Source organism: Hyalella azteca, unplaced genomic scaffold (genome assembly GCF_000764305.2).
Source record: "Hyalella azteca isolate HAZT.00-mixed unplaced genomic scaffold, Hazt_2.0.2 contig15253, whole genome shotgun sequence".
NCBI classification, from domain to species: domain Eukaryota; kingdom Metazoa; phylum Arthropoda; class Malacostraca; order Amphipoda; family Hyalellidae; genus Hyalella; species Hyalella azteca.
In genome coordinates, this window is record NW_025945110.1 from 28893 (window position 1) to 49651 (window position 20759).

The following is a 20759-nucleotide window of genomic DNA, read 5'->3' on the forward strand; positions in this document are numbered from 1 at the left end:
ATCGTGCGATAGCGTCATCAGCGTTTGACCAGGGGCATGATGACGAAGCTTGACCAGCTGCTATTTTTAAGTATATTACGCAGATTTGGCCTACCGGGCAATTGACTTCCAAAAGAGGCTGGTAAATAGAAGCAAAACACCCTACGTGGCCGACTTGCTCCTGATTCACCCCTAAGCCGAATATAGTTCCTCTAAAACGACCTTAATCGGCACGAAAATTTTGACAGGGTGCTCCTGATTCACCCCTAAGCCGAATATAGTTCCTCTAAAACGACCTTAATCGGCACGAAAATTTTGACAGGGAAGTAAGTAATACTAAGTACTAAATACTTTGCATTACTAACACCTGAATTTTCTATCAGAAGAGATTTTTAAACATTTTTAGCGGACTGCCAATTAGCGGAACTAAATTTGGCGGAAGCTAATTGGTCCGCTAATGGTTTTCAAGGTTAGCTGAAAAGCTAATCCGATAAGAAAAATATTAGCTTCGCTAATGAGAGGTTAGCGGATTAGCGGAACTGTGCCCACCACCGCTGGGACCAAACCCGATGATGCAACGAAAAAAAATAATCACAGAAAACGAGCAAATTGGTAATTTACGACTACGCTTTCTGTCCTTGTTTGTACGCGTTTCTATCGCAGCGGCTCGCGGATCGGTGAGGACGGTGGAGACTGTAAACCCGGATTATGAAAACTTCGTTTCTTTTTACACCTACGCCCAAAAATATACGTGTTGCGTAAGTACACCCTAATTTTGGCATTATCAAAACTTGCGTACGACAGACTTACCTGAAAAGCTATTATCAAAACCATCTGGCTACGGTAACTGACCAATCAATCTGAGAATCCTAAACGTTTTTACTCTAAAACGTCAATGACAAATGCCGTTTCAAGATTGCAAAACGAGTATTTAACGATTAATATGATAAAATGAAGAACGAGTGTAAAATTGCGGTGAATTCGTCTTATTTCATTGATGGAACCCGAGAATGGAATCCGAATTTAAACTGAGCTTGTGCGCCCCTTCGCTGCATGAGCTCACCTGCTGCGCGCGGCCATTCAAAATGACGTAGTGGGTTTTCTCCTCTTCGATATCCTGAAAGAGAACTTAAATTTATCTAACATAATCGCTTTGATTTCCGAAGAATATGGACAATTCAATGTTCACGACTGTTAATCAGGAAGAAATTATCAATGGGGAGTAGGAAGTTTTACTAATCAATTTGCGACCAATTTGATAACGACAAAGGCTTGGAGTATTTTATTAGAGTTATATTGAGAATGTGATTCATGCACATTTTAAAAATGTTATTAACCCTGATGGAAACAATTAACATTTTATTTTTTGAAATAGTCTTTGAATAATTTATGCATGGCTTAAGCAGAAAATCGTGGTTTATTGTGCAACTGGTATTTTACCCAAGTCGCGTATAAGAGTAATAAATTTGAGAAAAAAAAAAGAGCCAAAAGAGGAAATATTTCAAGGAAAAAAAATTCCTTTTCTGTAAGGGAAAATTACTTGACACAGCCTCTTATAACCACTTAACAGTTACCGTTTATACGTCCAATGTGGATAGACCCGAGACAAGGAAAACTCAATATTGTTCTTTAATTTGGTTAGAGACTAAAAATCCGACAACGGAATCAAATTAAGACGTTTTTTCGTTAAAAAATCTTTCCTTTCTTGAAACTTGGAAAATTGCATTTTGGAACGTGCCAGCAAAAAAACTTAGGTTGTGTCTTCGTTAAGAATGTCAATATCTATATGAACTGAAGATTATGAGTTTCGTGTCATTATTGCCGACGGGAGAAAGCCTCAGGGCCAAGATTACGTACGTTTCAGTAATTCGCCAAAATAATTTCTCTAATCACTCACTTTCTCAAGTTGAGCTCTTAGTTTATTGACAACAGGAAACAATTCTCTGCTGAAGATGAATCTGTTTTCTAAGTCGTAAAGAGCGCAAGCTTGTGACTTTGCTGCCAAGTGTTGATTTTCCAGGAATGTGGAGTCCACGTAGTCGCTGTTGGGATGGATTATCGAGTCCATTATTTCCTTGTAAGAAGCCAGAGCTTCGGATTGAGCCACTTTGCTGCATGAGTGCGCGTTTGAGTTACGCGCATTACTTTTGCTGTAGCTTGCGTACTTTTTGTCGATTGTCTGAAACATTATCACGAATATGAAATCAAAATATTAGAGAATTCCGAGATGGAAAATGATGTGAATCAGCAGTTAAATAATCAAATGTATCGAACAAGTTATTAACAAGTTAATTTTTCGATTAATGAAAGAAAATACTTTGGCATGCCATACAGAGTTGTGTTTGTGGTCAGACACTCAAATAACTTTTATTTCAGACATTGAATTCTGTGCTATATCGGTCACACATTTTCCTATTGATTTAAGAGACCGTAACAATCACGGAAACGCAATTCATAAATATAATAAAAAAATCCGAGCACACATCAACTTAATGGGAGCATTACGGTCAAAATCTATTTTCTATATTTAGGTAAGGATCATCTCCAAACTTGGTACACATATGTAGAACAGAATTCTAAGACTTTTTTGTTCGCGTGAATTTTTCGACAAAAATGAAAGAAAACGTGAAATTCATTGAAAACGGCCAAAAAACGGGTACTCTAAAAAGTTTATAACTGTTGCAAATCACTTGCTACAACATCGAGACACGTATCATTCGATGCGTAAAGACCATATCTAGCAATTCTCGGGCCACTTTTTCAATTTTTTTCTTGGTTCTCTTGTTATGATGATTTTTCTGAAAAATTTCGAATTTTCATCCACTTTTTGAATTTTCCTCATTTTTTCTAAATATTTTCAAAACTAAAACGAAATCGAAAAAAATGGCTCGAGAATCGTTAGATATTTTAATTGCGAATCGAATGGTATATGTCTCATTGCTGTAGCTTCAAAACTCTAGGAGTTATAAAGTTTTCCGTGACAAAAAGTTGAATGTTCAGTAGGGAGCGACAAAGTCTCGCGCGCCTCGCAATAGGCACTCAATGTAGCATAGATACCAAACTAAACGTTTCTGCAGCTTGATTCCACTCAAGGATGGTGGGAGCAACTACATGCGCACCTCCCCGTACAACGCCCGGAGGCACACTAAGTCACACCTCCTAAAAACATCGTATTTGTAGTGCTGGGCAGCGAATTACCTCCTATCTAATTACTGAAGGAATTCCCCCTACCGCCCCTTTTTCATGATCTGTCGTGAACGCATAAATCAACGTACAGAGATGGTAATGCCGTGCCGTTGGATAGACCAGAATATCAGCTTTAAGATGAAACTAAACAAGTAACTGCAGCACAACTCAAGTAGACACTATATTTGAAGAGCTCAGTAGCTAATTACCTCCTATCTAAGTACCTAAGGAACTCCCCCACCTGCCCCCCTTTCATGAATTGTCGTGAACGAATAAATCAACGTACATAGATGGTTTTGGTACTACTGGATAGCTCAGAATGCCAGCTTTAAGATCAGACTACAAACCGGAAAAAGCCAAAACCGTCGATTTTGACCGCAATGCTCCCCTTAACATAAATTTGAATTTTTTTCCTACTGAAATTGTATTTCAAAAGCGATAAAATTGAAACTAGTAACAAATTAAACAGATTGTTCATGAATTGCTCGAATAACAGGTTGAAAATAATTTCGTATAGTAACTACAATATCTGGTAAATAACACAAGACTAATTATATTATCGCAGAGTCACACATGATTACCCTCTCAAGTTGCACTTTCATTTCATCCACAACAGGAAATTGGTTGCTGCTCTCGCTGTTTTGGTGTTCCCGCTGGTAGGCTGCAATGGCTTCGTCTTTTGATGTTAAGTGTTTCTCATTCAGGGAGGAAACATCGAGTGGTTCTTGATCGAAGCTCGTCACTTTACCCATAGCTTCCTCATACATTTGCAGGGCCTTGTTGTAGGCCGCGTTGCTTAAAGTGCGCGCTCTCTGTTTACGTTTATCCATCTCGACATAGGGCTTGTAGCTGCGATCAATTCCCTGGAATGAAACATGTCTTTAGTACGAAGACAAACATTATAATCTGCTCATTGTAAATATTTGCATTACATTTACTCTTCCTGTCGTGTGGTCAGAATCTGTACAAATTGTCATTAGACAACGTTCTAGACGGCGCACTATGCAAGTATAATAACTCTTGTTCATCATAACTGCAAAAACCGCAGATTATGAGTTTAATGTCATTACTGCCAACACCAGAAAGACCCATTTTCGAAATTATGTTTCAGTCAGGGTCAGCTTAGAAATTTCTCTATTCACACACTTTCTCGAATTGAGCTCTGAGTTTATTGACAACAGGAAACTCTTTTCTGTCGATGGTGTATTTGTTTCCTTCGTCATAAAGAGAGCAAGATTGTATCTTCGCTGTCAAGTGTTGATTTTTCAGGGAATCGGAATCCACGTAGTCGCTGTTGGGACGGATTTTCGAGTCCATTTTCTCCTTGTAAGAAGCCAGAGCTTGGCTTTGAGCCACTTTGCTGCATGAGTGCGCGTCTGAGTTACGCGCATTACGTTCGCTGTAGCTTGCGTACTTTTTGTCGATAGTCTGAAACATTATCACGAATATGAAATCAAAATATTAGAGAATTCCGAGATTGGAAATGAAGTGAATCAGCAGTTAACTAATCAAATGTATCGAACAAGTTATTAAAACAAGTTTCTGGTCAGTGTGTGGTTTTGTGGTCAGACACTCAAATAAAACAAGTTGTGGTTTTGTGGTCAGACACTCAAATAATTTTTATTTCAGACATTGAATTCTGTGCTATATCGGTTAATCATTTTCATATTGATTTCAGATACCGTAACAGTTGCGGAAACGCATAACCGTAAATTTAATAAAAAAAATCCGCGCACACATCCACTTAACAGAAATTTGAATTATTTTTTTCCAACTGAAATTGTATTTCAAACGCGATAAATTTGAAACTAGGAACAAATCAAACATATTGTTCATGAAGTGCTCGAATAATGGGTTGAAAATAATTTCGTATAGTAACTATTTGGTAAAAAAACTCAATACGAAATATATTATAGCAGAGTCTCACATAATTACCCTCTCAAGTTGAACTTTCATTTCATTCACAACCGGAATTAGTTTGATGCTCGCGCTGTTTTGGTGTTCCCGCTGGTAGGCTGCAATGGCTTCGTCTTTTGATGTTAAGTGTTTCTCATTCAGGGAGGAAACGTCGAGTGGTTCTTGATCGAAGCTCGTCACTTTATCCATAGCTTCCTCATACATTTGCAGGGCCTTGTTGTAGGCCGCGTTGCTTAAAGTGCGCGCTCTCTGTTTACGTTCATCCCTCTTGACATAGGGCTTGATGCTGCGATCGATTTCCTGGAATGAAACATGTCTTTAGTGTGAAGTCAAATATTATAATCTGCTCATTATAAATATTCACATTCAATTTACTCCTCTTGTCGTGTGGTCAGAGTCTGTAGTACAGATTTTTAGAAGACGACGTTCTAGACGGCCCGCTTTTCAAGTATTTTGACTCATGTTCATCTTAAATGCAAAAATGTACAGCATGTCATGAAACTGTTCCGTGACGGAATGGGTATCACGCTCCAGCTGCAAGAAGCTTCTTTATTCGAGCAGAACCAGTGAAACAGATAAAGAAACGAAGAAACAGATAAAAATCCTAGCTTACAGGGAATAGTTTACGAAGATTAGAGAATTTTTAGAGATAATTCAACCACTATGGGATCTTTTTCAACCTTCTTACAAGCTGTACATGCAATTAACCAAAGTCCCGCTTCATGGACGACTCAAAATTAAAGAACATAAAAATTGCAGTTTCTCTGCTGCCATCAGTCAAAAGGTTCATGTGCCTTACCAACTTCATGATAAACCTATCAGTATTCACTGGACTATCAAAAAATTATCAGTAAAATCGTTTATTATGATGCTCGAGTGAGTGAAAACAAAGAAATATTACTAATAGTGTTCCTAATTGAGCCTCAAATGGTTGATCATAAATTTACGTTCAATTTCATCTCTAGTTCAGGCGAGTGTAAGATTACGACGCTTAGAATCATACTATTCGCTTGTTGAACGGACATTTCTGTTGTCTAGAACTTCGTTCACTCAACCTTTAGATCTGGATTTAAAAGTTAATTTTTAATTTAAAAGTTAAACTCAGCATTGCCACTTTCCACTGCTAGATGTTGCGAGAAATCCATTAATTATTCATTTAGTAGATAAAAATGAATAATTACGAGTTGGTGTTCACAAAAATTCAAATACGCACTGCAGCCGCAGATTCCGATATGTCATGTTCAGTACTAGTTACTGAACATTTTCCTTCGTAGAAGTAGGCAAGTCCTAGCTGGAGACGGCGCAGCCGTAGGCCACAAATTTTATTCATAAATAAGCCCTGGAGCCAACGCCTAGCTTTACCATGCATTAACTTTACTCAGCCTCAGTATTAGAAGCTGCAGACTACGCTTGAACTCTGTAATCCAGACAAGCGACACTGCCGAAAGATATTAGCGCCGTAGGTCTTTAGCCACTGCTTAAACATGCTCGCTCAAAAGCAGGCAGTTCCCCATCCGCTGTACCAACTCCGGCTTAACCTCTTCTGGCCTAACCTATTCACGCTTTCCCGGCTCAGAACCTTCTTGCAGCCAATGACTGCCTCTACCAGCTCAATTGGACCGCCTTTCTAACTTCTTGCAGCCAATGAGGTCAGGTTAGGTCCGCTCAGGTTGGTTTTGGGTGAAGAAAGGTTGCAGCTCGTATAGGTTAGACCTGAAGAGGTTAGGCCAGATGCAGCATGGCCATGTTTACCTTTGGCAAGCTTAAGTTGTTTCTGTAAACATCCGGCGTTGTGGCTTTGAGCACTTGACTTCATAGGACGTTATGCACTCTAGCGTTCTTACCTATGGAAAGGAATAGGAACTAAGTGTGAAGTATGGCAAAGCTGGCCTCCGGCATGCGCCCCCTAGCTGGATAGGGAATTGTGTTTTGTTTTGACGGTTGCGGGTTGCGACTGATGCGACAGCCCGGTGCGCGCACTGTTTTGATAAGGATCTATTTATCCTTGGATATTTATTACTAATTTCATTTTAGAATATTACTGTTGAAATATTGAAGAGTTATTCACGTTTATATCACCATTCTATTATAGTGTAAGTTTGTTCATTTGTATGTTAATTATTTACAGAAACCGTTGGCGGTATGTTCAATAAATGACATATCGGTAGAATATTTTTATGCAGATTGTGATTTTGTAGATTCGGGCTAAATTGGAGAAAGTAAAATTTCTCTCAACCATGTACTGACCACCTCAAGCTGAGCTCTAATTTCATTCCGAAGAGATAACAGTTCTGTCTTGACGATGTTTTTGATTAGCTCATCGTAGACTGCCATGGCTTAGTCCTTTGAATCTGAGGGAAGTTTCAGAACACTGGGGGCGCCAAGAACGTCCCCAGTGGGGCAGTTCTTGGGGACATGGCCTCCTCGTAGGCCTTCTTTGCTTTTTTGCGGGCGGCAGCGCAGCTTGAGCGCGCCTTCTACTCGTCTTCATTGATCCTGATGGTGACCTCGAACATCTCTTCCATTTCTTAAGTATAACAAGCTTTAGATCACTTGATTGCATAAATTGCAAATTAACAAGAAATTTAAGGGGAGCATATACGTCAAAAATAAAAAAATTAAGCTTCTCCGGTTTCTTGGTTCATTTTGTAGCTGCTGAAAAGGCACGTCTAACGCAGCAAACCGCATGCATGTGCGTGCTCTATTTCTCCTCATCAATTCTATCTCCTCATTCAATTAATTAATTGAATGAGGAGATAGAATTTTACAGTACCTCTTTTTGCCGTTTTATATGAATTTCACGTTTTTTATTTTTTTTTCGAAAAATTTACTCTAACAAAAGAGTCTTAGTATTCTATTTTACATATTTGTACCAAGTTTCAAATTGATCCGTTCGTAAATAAAAAAGTTTTGTCTAGCTATACATGCTCCCCTTACGAACAAAGATATCACAGAAATTCACCATATCTTTAAAAAAGAAATCATTTTGGAGTCCGCTCCATCGTCTGTTATATAAGCCTAGAAAGTAAATACAATCAGTTAATAATCCAAAATTAACAATTAGAAATCAAAACCTAAAATTGACAAATAAAAGACAAATCGATGACGATGGAGCTGGACTCTGAAACGTTTTCTTATATCAAGATATGGGGAATTTCTGTGCCATCTTCTTTTTGGAATCCTTGATAACAAGTCGTGCGAGGGGGGAAATTATTTTGATATATCTAATTAAAAAGGTAAGAATCTATGCTTAGCAATTAAAATTTTTATCTATAAAAATATAGTTACAACTGAATGGATTGACATCGCTGATTCGTGACGAAATTTAATTTAAAAAATCGCAAAGATTTGTCACGTTTTAAGTAATGGGATGGCAACTACATTTCTGCTAACAACTGCAGTTAATTATGCTTGCATATATGAAATAATTTCAACTATTAGACCCCAGCTTCAGGCATTGGGAGAGTTATAACTCAGCCCCATGCTGATAATTTGATAGTAAAAAAACAAAGTAATTAATTAAATGAGATGATGAACGAACATAATGCATCATTCGCCATAGCGATAATTTAGAGTGAATGGCGATGAATACAGATTTTCATCCATACATAAAAAGTATTGAAAATATTGAATCGGTGTATGGCAGATTGAACATTTTTCTACTCATCTGCTGTTGAAATGTGAGAATTCGATTGGTGGTTTATGAAATTAATTTCATCTTGGTTGGAAAAGAAGGTGCGTGTTTGTCTGTGGCTTCTGTTGAATGTTAATGGTTTAAAAAATTTAAGGTTTCTAAAAACAGCTATGACAATATCAGAAGGCAGGTCGAGTTGCTGACATGATACTGAACAAATATATGTTGAGACGAAGTTAATTAATAAACACCAAATAAACATAGAATTAGTTATTATTTTAATCTACTCCATCTTACTCTGAAACGTTCTTTATTACCATTTATTGGCATTTTCGACATAAGTTGACTTGGTTTTTATTTTTTTTTATTCAGTAAAAGCCTGTCCATGCAATTTTCAGTTAAGGTGCTTAGCAGAGCTCATTTCAGCAGAGCTGGGCAGCGCTACACTTAGCACACTTATTTCAGTAGAGCTGGGCAGCGCTACATTGAAATGCAGCGAGCGCTACCGCTACCGCTACATGCTCTAAATGTAGCGGGCGCTACCGTTACCGCTACACCCACTAGATTGTAGCGAGCGCTACCGCTACCACTACAGTAAAATGTAGCGCCGCTACAATGGCCAAAATTATTGGAAATCATCTAAATATTTATTGTTCTGCTATTGGGATTTACTCATTAACATTTAATGATAATAAAACATTTTCTAAGAACTTAAAAGCAAAGAAAACACCACAAAAATTCGTAGTATCTTTAAAGAAAACGTTTCGGAGTCCAGCTCCATCGTCAGTTCGAAAATTCTAGAACACAGATAAATCAGTAATTAGTACAGTCTTGATTGCAACAAAAAACCTAAGCTGTAAAACCTATCTATTTACAATTTCAAGCGGGTAAGAGCTAAAAGCTAAATTCAAACTAGGCCTCTGTTTAAAAATATACAATGATTCTAAAATGCGCAAATCAGAAACACCGGAACTGGAAGCTAAAACTTTGAAGTCACTGTCAGACACTGGAACATCGCACTGCTCGGCGTGAGCCCGCACAGCTGAATGAGGGGGGCGCGACAGTAAGTTACCAGTTCTACAACTTCTGCCCTTATGTTCTGCGACCCTAGAATAAAGATTGCGAGACGTCATCCCGACGTACGCAGATGCACATCGTGCACAACTATATTCATAAACTAGGGACGCTCGCATATGCATAGGGAGAGTATCTTTGTACCTAAAAAAAGAACCGATTTTAAAATGGTTGACCAATATAACACGTAGGTTAACATTTGCGAAATACTTAGAAAACAGAAGCTTTAGCTCCCTTGACATAGTTTCGGATGCAGGGCCGAAATATGGAAGAGAGCAATAAACAACTTCCCTACTGTCGCGCTCGGGGGCAACGTCATTGTACCGCTTGGACATGAATTTCTTTATTTGGGTAAACACCAGATTAGTCGGAAATCCATTAAGCGAAAAAATATTGCGTAAAAATTCGAATTCAGCGTGCAGAATATTGTAAGTAGAACAAATTCGAAAGCCCCGATGTAAAAGTGTTTGAATCCCATTAATCTTAAATCGAAAGGAGCAAAAGCTAAAAAAGCTGGTACTGAGACCTGTGAGAGTCGATTTTCGGAATACAGAAGTTTGAAAACGGCCATTAGATTTAGTAATATTGCAATCGAGGAAGGATAGGCTATTGTCAGATTCCAGTTCCATGGTAAATTTGATTGATTTATGCTGCGAATTTAGGTAATCGAGAAAGAGTTTAACGTGAGAAGGATGCTTAAAAAGTAAAAAAGTGTCATCAACGTATCTGTTGTAGAATATTGGCTTAAAATCAAGAGGGCAATTGGACAGCCAGGACACCTCGTGAAAACACATAAAAATATTCGCAAAGGTTGGGCCGAGTGGAAGACCCATACCCAAACCGTCAATCTGTCGGTAAAGCTTGTTAGCAAATATGAAAAAAGAGTTTAAAACAGATAATTCCAAAAGAGATTTAAACAAATTACGTTTGTGGGCTATTTGCCCACAGCCGTGGGCAAATAGCCAAACTGTTGTGTGCTTGCATTAAACACAGCCTGGAGTTTTCGCGACTTTTGAAAATAAGCGCCCGACATTACAGCGCCGTTACGTCACAGCCACCGCTTCATCGCGCTCTACTCCACAGGCAGAAGCGCAAACCGCCGTCCCTATAACGCCATGCCCCGGCTCTCCCCCTTCGCAGCCAGCAGAAGGCTTTTCTCGTTGCCCGATCAGTAATGCGCCTGGCGCGATGGAGGGACCTAACCTAACCTGGCGCACAACTGATCAGCAATTGAAGAAAGCCTTATGGCTGCGAAGGGGGAGAGCCGGGGCATGGCGTTATAGGGACGGCGGTTTGCGCTTCTGCCTGTGGAGTGCGGCGGGATTACGCCAGTCCTGCAAATATAGCAGAGCAGGTTTACGGTGATCCGGCGTGGTCAGCGGCCAGTAAGGCTTACGGTGTGTGTAAGAAGTGATAGTATGGGGTAAAATTCTGTGGAGTAAGACCTGTTGACAATTAACTATTTGATTCAGCAGGCTGTGGAGTGAGGTAGGTGTTGCTTAAAGTTGGTGTGGGGAGATGACCCAGTTGCCTCCAGCTTCTTGGGTGTGAGCTGAGTTTAGTTATTGCATTATTGGGTAGGCGTTGGCGCAACGGCTTGTTTATGAGCTAAATTTGTGGTGTAGGGCTGCGCTCCCATTTCAAAACCGGCTGTTTTTCTCTAGCACTTCTAGTTTAAGGTATATTTGCATTCTTTTGTGAAATATGTATAATTTTTATATATTCATACACAATTATATTATCAGTTTGTTTTGAGGATCTTCAGGCTTTTCAGAATTTTTGCAAATAAAACTTTTTATTAGTAAAAAAATATATAACTTTTTATCCCAAATGATTTCATGGAAGATGGCTCTGTACATAAGGTTTAAAGTGCAATCTTGTGATTAAGTTGTCATCATTCCGAATAAAATTGTTAATAGCACTTTCAAGAGGACACTTTTCAACATCGAATTTTTGTTCTGCTTTTTTGATGGATTAAAGCACTTATTATAGGTTCCGTAATGTTTGGGCCAACTCACGTTTAACACTTTTTCCAGCACCACTTGGCCTCCCTTGTGACCGTACGCATGGTCAGTTGGATGACTCCAGTCGCGCACGAGGAACATCAGCTTCTGAACCGGGACAACATAAGTAAATATAAGTCAGGTCGTTCAAGTAATTCGAAACTAATTCTTTTGAAGCCTTAAGAAACCTTGGACGGATAAGTACAATTACTATTTTATTATTTTGAACGAGCAGATCTTGACATTATATGCCTTGGCTTACCACTTGAGGTAGCATATTTCAAATTAAGCACTGGATAGGAAGCGCACATGATGAATGATGCATTTGTGAAGACAAATTTAAAATCGATTATGTGATCCACGGGAGCAAATTACAATAAATAAGAATTTGTAAATTCAAAGTCTGCCTGGTATAGAGGAATGAATATTTCCAAAATAGAATTGAATGCTTTGCAATAACCGAATTACCGAGCCTTGTTATGGGCTGAAGAAAACAGATAACTCATGCCCTTTCAACTGAGAATGACTTGCTTTAAGTTATACGTAATAAACTTAGATAGGATTTATTTTGATTATTACAGTGATGAGCTATACCAATAATAGTTTACTCAAACCGCGAATTTTTCAACCGAGTTCATGGTTTTAGTACAGTTTTTTATTTAAATTTTTCATCATATGCGATGATAAATTAGTTTATTTGATATTAAGAGGTGCTCCTTTTGGTCGTAGGGTGACATGAAATGCCGTTATCTCATTTGTCAAATGCAAAACTGAAATAAATACTCGCCTATAGCTGCATACACTTGAAGTACTTTAACAATATCACTTTAAGGTTTACGTTCAAGCCTCCACTGACAAAAATCTCGTTTTAAAGAAATACGGATATCATTGAAATAATACTTTGATTTTATAATATACGGGAAATAATAAGTAAGCCAATAGGCAATGCCTACGCCAACATGGTTCATTTAGCTCCCACACGAGAGGGGGGCCATTGGAGTGGTAAAAATTCAATGAGTATCCGAAAGAGCTCTGTACTTGAAATGTGTACGAGCTGTGTGCCTGAAATGTGTACGAGCTGTGTACCTGAAATGTGTACGAGTTGTGTATCTGAAATGTGTACGATCAGTTTACCTGAAATGAACGCGTGCCTTGACTATTTTCCTGAGCCAGGACGCAATATGAGCTGAAAGTTTGGAGGTTCATGAGGTCGTCCTCCTGAATCTGGTTCATCAGGTTGTAGACAGTGACAGAAGAGGCCAGCAGAGTCAGGGCGAATATGAACGTGGATTCCTGCCAGAAATGGGACACAAGAAAAGCTGTAGCAGAAATGAGGGATTAATAAGTTGTTTATGAGCTTTATTCGTATTCTCGACAAGTAAATGTTAGATGAGCTTGTAGAAGAAAACTATTTTTGAAAACTCATATTGTAATTAACTGTGCAAGATTTATATTCCCTGCATCACTTACTTATAACAGAATCTTCATTTGAAACCCGAAATAAACACTTAGAATAGAATAGAAGTGTAGGCACTGAAGAAAAAGGCCCATGGCCTGTTGCCGACTCTTGTACTTTTCGTGGCTTGATTCCACAAGGGAACTTGCCTTTTGAACCCGATCTTTCCATAACTGACGATTGATTGAGATAGCTGCTGGACTTATTGCAAGACCGTAAAGTGCAAGGCATTTAAAGACTGAAGATATTCTCCTGCATAGCTTCGTCTAGTCTGTTCTTGAAGGCGTTCATACTCGGAGCGTCAACGATGCTATCAGGGAGGATGTTCTACATGTCGGTGACTCGAAGCGAGAAAAAAATGTTGTCGCATGAATGTGTTACAACGCAGTTCTTTTAGTTTATAGCCGTGGCCCCTGGTGTTGGTTCTTGTTTGAAATTCTAGGACTCCTTCTGGTACTTTGTATGAACCGTAGGTACACTTATATACTTCAATGAGGTCACCACGCAGAGGTCGATAACAGAGGCTTGGAATCTTCATAATATTTAATCTTTGTTCATAAGGCTTGGGAATTATCCATGTTGCACGTCTTTGAACGCTCTCGACTAAATTTTTGTCATTTACTAGTTTTGGTAACCACACGGCGTTTCCAAACTCTAGGTTCGGACGCACGGCAGCGACAAACAACAGCTTCATCGCTTCTGCATGTACGTATGTACTCGTGAGAGCGTCTGATCAGTCCAAGTCGTTTATTGGCTTTATTAACTTGAGCTTCAATGTGCTTATAAAATTTCAACACATTGTCGACATACACTCCTAAATATTTTTCCATTGTCGACTTTGACATCATCACTCTGTCATTGCAACCATGTCTTCTCGTACTGTAATCTTGCTGTTCATTGTTCTTGCCAAGGTGGATTACTTTACATTTGTCAATATTAAAACGCAGCTGCCACTTATCAGCCTGCAGTCCACTAACCTGTCAAGATCACCTTGCAACGGTACTTTTTGCGACGTATTCTTCACTGTATTATAAACTTTTGTGCAGCATACATCGAGCACACGCTAGACACAGCTTCTGACAGATCGTTTATAAACGCAACAAACAAAATAGGCCCAAGAACGCTTCCTTATGGCACGTCACTGCGCACTGATGCCCAGTCTGATACGGTTCCGTTAACACTGACACGTTGTCGTCTACCTACTAGGAAATCTCTGATCTATTTCAGTACATTACTTTTAATTTCCAAAGACTTCAATTTACGCAACAGCCGCTCATGTGGGACACTATCAAGTATCAAATGCCTTGACAAAATCGAGGTACACTGCATCTCCTGTCTCCCTTTCGTCAAGCAGGCGGGTCCATTCATTCAGAATAGATAAGATGTTAGTGGTGCTGGATCTCCGGCAATAAAGCCATGTTGACCGTCTGATAGGAGATTATTAACAGTCAAATGATCCATCAATTGATTCCTCACCCGTCTGATAGGAGATTATTAACAGTCAAATGATCCATCAATTGATTCCTCACAACAGATTCCATTACTTTGCAAACGACACTTGTCAAACTGTGTGGGCGATAGTTGCCCGGACAGCTTTTGTCACCTTTTTGAACAATGGTGTCACTTGAGCTTTTTTCCAGTCAGCAGGCACGATACCTTCGTTCAAAGTTTTTCGAAAAAATAACGTAGGACGGTTGCTAACTCTATGAGTAATCTGGGGGGAAGCCGTCCGGTCCATAAGACTTGTGGGATTTACAGCGATAAGGCGCTTGAGAACCTCGTCTTCCTGTAGTTCAAAACTTGTTAATTTAGAGCCTACTGGGCGCCCCTCAATGGCTGTATTACTGTTCAAGTCCGTTTCAGTGAATACGCTACTGAAAAACTGATGATGAACGTTAGCCTTGCCCTCATCAGAGGATATCTTTCGTTGATCTACTTAAAAATCAGAAATTCTCTTGGTCGCGCACTTTGAACTAGCGTACAGAAATAAGGCTTCCGGGTTCTTTTTTTTTGCATTTTTTGCAATATTTTTATCGAAGATTTTTACTGCGGTGTGACAGCTTTCTTTAGCTTGATTTCGAGCTCTTGCGTATAGGTTATAATCAGCATCGCTACGAGTCTGTAAATAACGCTGGTAGGCTTCCTTTTTGGTTTTCAGCTTAGCTAGAACTATTCTGTTCATCCACTGAGTTTTTTGGCTACACCAAGCTTAATTTTAGGTACACACGCATTAACTGCAGACATAACCGTGTCCCTTGAGAAATGACCATGACTCAGCCACATTCATGTCCTTAATACAGTTCGAAATGTTCACTGCATTCACTGCTTCACGGAGTTTTTCATTGTCACCTTTCGCAAAATTCAAACACTCACGCTTCCGAGGCGTCTTTTCTCTACAGCCTTTAACACTGGAAAATAATGATTGCTGATTTTGATTGGTGATTTTGCCAAATGGAGACTCGTGACGAAGCTCATCTAACATTGATTCATCACTATTAAACACCAGGTCTAGAATATTGGGAGTCTGTTTACTCCTATTATGGGTTGGTTTGTTAACGTGCTGGACTAGGAAGGAGTCTCTCCCAGACTCCATTAATAAGGATGCTGGGTGATTCCCATCCCTTGGAGAGGATCTTTCTGTCCAGTCTAGTTCTGGATGATTAAATTCACCAACGAGCAACGTGGGTGACTTACGGAAAGTCATGTTCGGTAAAAGACTGTTTAGTACCTTATCGTCATCAGAGGAACGGTTTGGCGATCTCTACGCGAGGCCTATGAGGAGGCTATCTTTGTCGTTGAGAGAAAGTTCGCACCTCATTTACTCTCTAGCTGATTAATGCTTTGCAGATAACTTAACATGTTGGGCCCCATAAGAGGTTTTAAACCACAGAACACTACTCTACTCTACTGCACGACTCTTCATTCAAGTTATGAAAACAATAAAAACCTGGCAACTGAAATTAAAAAAGTAGAATTTTCCCCCGTGATTTTTAGGGAGTGTTTCTGCACTACAAATAATGTCTATACACTCGTTTGCGATCACAGTTAACAGTTCATTTATTTGTTAAAAACGGAATCCGAGTTCATGTAAAAACTTTTTATGTACTCTCACTTTGATGCATGCGGTTACTTCTTACATTATTTCCAGGCCTGGATCTATGAACACGACTTCTTGATTATCGAAATGCAATGAAATACTTTTTTTTTAGATACCGAACTAGAATTTTATGAAATATCTAAAAAAGTGTGAGTATTTATATTCTTTATCTTAAAAATCTGATAATTAAAGCAGTATATAGTAATAAATTTTTGAGGTTATCAGTTAGTGAAGAAGCGGTGCGGGCCGCTAATTACAATTTTGGAGCTCACAAAATCTCTATTGGGAGAATGAAAGGCTAATGTTAACCAACCGGGGTATATTATATAGGGATATTGCCAACTCTGGATAATGGTAACATAATTGAACGAATTTGCCGTTCCAGCAGCTACTTAACATCCGAAGGTTTTTTTGCAAAGTAAAAGTGACGGAGAGTGCTTTGCCACGTTGCGTAGAATAAAGATACAGAACACGCAAAAGTTATCGCGGGAGCGAACATAAAACCACATTTTCCTCGAAATTCATAACGTAAGCATATTGTATGAATAGATGGCTCTAGTCATATTTTGGTGGAAACTAATTCCGATACTAATTTATTTTCATATGGTAGTAATACGCCGGACCAGAGTATAAAATTTACTATTTACTAAATTTACTATGCCTAGTTTAAGTTTACTATGCCTGTTATAAATTTACGATGCCTGGTATTTACTATATCATGGTATAAACTCATTTTTTTCAGGAAAGTTCATTTTTTAATTGATGCTTTACGCCATCAGTTGTTAACAAATTCACCCTCCTGTGATTGAATTATACTGCGTGCTCAGACTTCTTGCTAGAGCCGCATGCTGGAAAACACCAAGATGTCTAAATCTACATAACCATGTTTTTGTGTGGACTATTCTATTGGTGAGTAATTATAAAAATATTGTATAAGTGCAGAAAGTGCATTATAATTAATCTATTCACATCGAAGATTATGTGTAATTATATATTTATTAAATATAATCAATTTATCTATGAAAGTATTGGGCAATTTATGATTTGGGTTACCCAGATACATTTTATCAACAAATTCTTAAATTTTCTTAATATATACCATAATAGTTACTCAATCCCTAAACTAAGATGTGGTTGGTCAACTTTTCTCGCTTCATTTTAGGGAAAGAAATCGCACCAACTTTTATCGCACCATTTCACCAAGAAATTCGAGGAGACTAAAATATATAACATAAAATAGATCTTTTAACCCTTAAAGCTGAAGACATGAGATCTCAAATTAACTGTCTCCACGTAAATTTTGCATACCTGTGCCGACGTTTCCAAATCGAAAGTGCCTTGGGTGTCCATAAGGATCACAGCAACCTGGAACAACACAAAAATTAAGTTTTGGACTGCAAATAAGGTTTCACTCAAGTTTCTAAATCTCAAATTTTGAATGAATATCATAGAAGACAGATGAGCAGAACAAAAAGTTCTGCTCTTCGTTCAGACCGCTGGCACAATTATTCCATACTATGAATATAACTTGAATGCCATTGCTAATGTTTCGTAACCAGTTAATGCTGTATTACAGCCGTTACAATTTACTCAGTACTTCAATGTTCATCAATGAAAACTACCCAGGTTTGTAATAGAAACAAATTTGAACTTCTTGTTGCACTCACTTTTTCGCCAGTTGATTTAATGAAGAGGAAAGGCTCGCTCCAGATAGAAATTCCGGTGGTCACTCTCTCCATACCTGCCCTCCATACGAAGCCTCCAATTGGCTGCAATTGCTCACCCAGCCAGTCTTGTGAGCCCTAGGTAGCGTAGAATTGATGTGGATGAAAGATCAATGTCAGACAACTTCAACGAAAGTAATATTAACTTTTTTATCTCTATAAGCGAGTGTATTCGAACGGAGAAATACCCAAAATCGTCATTTATCTCTCAATTACAAGCAATTCACATTTAGGCTTGGTTCACACCATAATGCCGGGCACGTGTCATGGCAGTCACACAGCATTGCTAACTGGTATATTTACATACCAGATTTAACAAATCTGGTATAGTGAGACTGTGCCCGGTTTGGATATGTTTGATCTGGTATATCTGCTAAAATCTGGTATGTTGAGCTGGAAACCAGATATACCAGGAATAAAACAATGGCAACGCTGCACTCACGTCCCGGTCCATATATCTTATGACTTGCATGGCCTTGGCTGGAGCCTTGCAAGGCTGGTGTGAATGGTTCAATAGGAATGCATTAAAGAATATTGGACTGGACCATGACTGGCACGTGCCCGGCAGTATGGCGTGAACCAAGTCTTAGCCGATGAGAACGTGATAGTTTTCATTCTACTAGAACGGATGTGGGCCCAGCACGTCCTCCATAAACAGATCGGCATCATTTATACTCACTTTATTCATGCAGTATTTGAGGAGACAATTCATGAAGAAGCTCTTGCCCTTCCTGAAGGCCCCTGCAATAGACACCACGCAGAGGGCAGTATCGCGCACTTCAGGTCTGTGTAAGACGCTCATGAGGGCCTCTTCGTTGAGTTCGAACTCTCGAGATCCTTCTTTCTGAACCACGATGGGCACTACGCGTCCTCCCATGTTGATATCAGGTGGGAAATGTACGCCTTTTTACTCTGGTGAGAAAAATAGATAATTTACTTTAAAGTTGAGTGCTGTTTATCTACTAAATTGATGCATTAACAAGATATATATGCTACACTTTTAGCAAGTCTTGCTATGGAGCTGCCTTGCGGGCACGGTCCAGCAACGTGAAGGACATTTTGACCGGAACGTGACGGCAGCGTTGCTAACTATTTTTTCACAGAGAATATCCGATTGCCAGCTCAACACACCAGATTATAGCAGATATACCAGAATAAAAATATCCATACCAAACACCATTTCAATATACCAGATTTGCTATATCTGGTTAGGAAATATACCAGTTGACAACGTTGCTTTGAAGTAGCACCATCTCAATATACCAGATTTGTTATATCTGGTATGGGAATATACCAGTTGACAACGTTGCCATGAAGTAGCACAGCTGCACCAGATTTGTTATATCTGGTATGGAATTATACCAGTTGACAACGTTGCTATGAAGTAGCACCATCTCAATATACCAGATTTGTTATATCTGGTAAGGAAATATACCAGTTAGCAACGTTGCTATGAAGTAGCACAGCTGCAACACGAATGCCAGCAAATAACGCAATGAACCGCAGACGGTCGTGATCTTTGATACAGCTTCGTCAACGCTAAGGTTACGAACGTAAATTGCACGTCGCGCGCGTACAGGACATTGTTAGGGAAATATTGGATTTGGTATTTTTTGTTAATTTGAACCAAGGTTTTCACTCTAAGGTAGGTTTCAATACGTTTTAGTTAGTCCCACCTTCGAAATCGCAGTCTGAAAGTGCATTTTTACTTGGATTAAGGTTTGTTCCCTGCGCTAATTAATTTATTATCACATTAACAACAGGAAAAACATAAGGAGAAGCACGGAAAACTTAATATCTAATTTTAAAAATTTAATTTTTAAAGCTTTAATATTTAATTTACTAAAGTATTCTATACCTAGTTCGACATTCTCAGAAATAAATATAATACTTAAAAAAAACTTTTTAAAATAACACGTTTTTCTTGTGGACTAAAAAGTAGAAAATAAATTATGGCTCGCCCCAAAAAAACGTGTGTCGGGCAGATTTATGATTAAAGCGAAAAGCACACAATACACGAATTTTGGAAATTTGATGGTGAACGTAAAGCCCGACCCACGTTTTTTGGGGCGAGCCATAATTTATTTTCTACTTTTTAGTCCACAAGAAAACCGTGTTTTTTTAGAAAGTTTTTTAAGTATTTTATTTTCTCCTTTTTAGTCCGTTGCTGCACATGAAAAACGTTGTTGCCAATTTACTTGACTTGACGTACGTATCGATGATACGCAGCGTCAGCGCCTGCTCGTCTATATAACGTCAGCGCCCGCACATCATACTATATATACTATATATATATATATATATACTTTGCTCATTAAGCTAATTTAGGTCTCTAATTGCTAGTTTTTATGATTGTATCTGAAATTGTTAGGCGGAAATAGCCTGCATGCCGAATTTCAGATCTCTAGAGCAATCAGAAGTGGGCTAATTTTCGTTGTCAATGTTAACAACAAACAAACAAACAAACGCGAAGCTAAGCTAAGAAAAACGTGTTAAAAACGTGTTAAAAAATAATCCACCACCTTAATAACAATTTCCACCATGGCGGCAGACAAGACAAGCGTTTCAAAGTTCACGTAACATCACAAATGTTAAGTATGTTAAATATACGTCAACGTACGTTATCTGTCTTCGAAACGTGCGTTATCTGTCTTATAAACGTACGTTATCTGTATTAGCAACGTACGTT

General features: G+C 38.7%; 1 protein-coding gene across 1 annotated transcript in view; it reads right to left on the reverse strand.

The window, feature by feature from the left end:
- LOC108670796 overlaps positions 1-18976 on the reverse strand; it is a 24408-nt gene extending 5432 nt beyond the window's left edge. Inside the window, exons 1-10 of the mRNA XM_018158289.2 lie at positions 18750-18976; positions 18014-18148; positions 17655-17711; positions 12928-13086; positions 11809-11901; positions 5101-5382; positions 4312-4593; positions 3747-4028; positions 1877-2158; positions 1043-1096 (exon numbers count right to left, since the gene is read on the reverse strand). Of these exons, the coding sequence (XP_018013778.1) occupies positions 1043-1096; positions 1877-2158; positions 3747-4028; positions 4312-4593; positions 5101-5382; positions 11809-11901; positions 12928-13086; positions 17655-17711; positions 18014-18148; positions 18750-18947 (1824 nt within the window). The 5' untranslated portion in view covers positions 18948-18976. The remainder of the gene's footprint in view (positions 1-1042; positions 1097-1876; positions 2159-3746; positions 4029-4311; positions 4594-5100; positions 5383-11808; positions 11902-12927; positions 13087-17654; positions 17712-18013; positions 18149-18749) is intronic.
- Positions 18977-20759: the final 1783 nt, after the last annotated feature.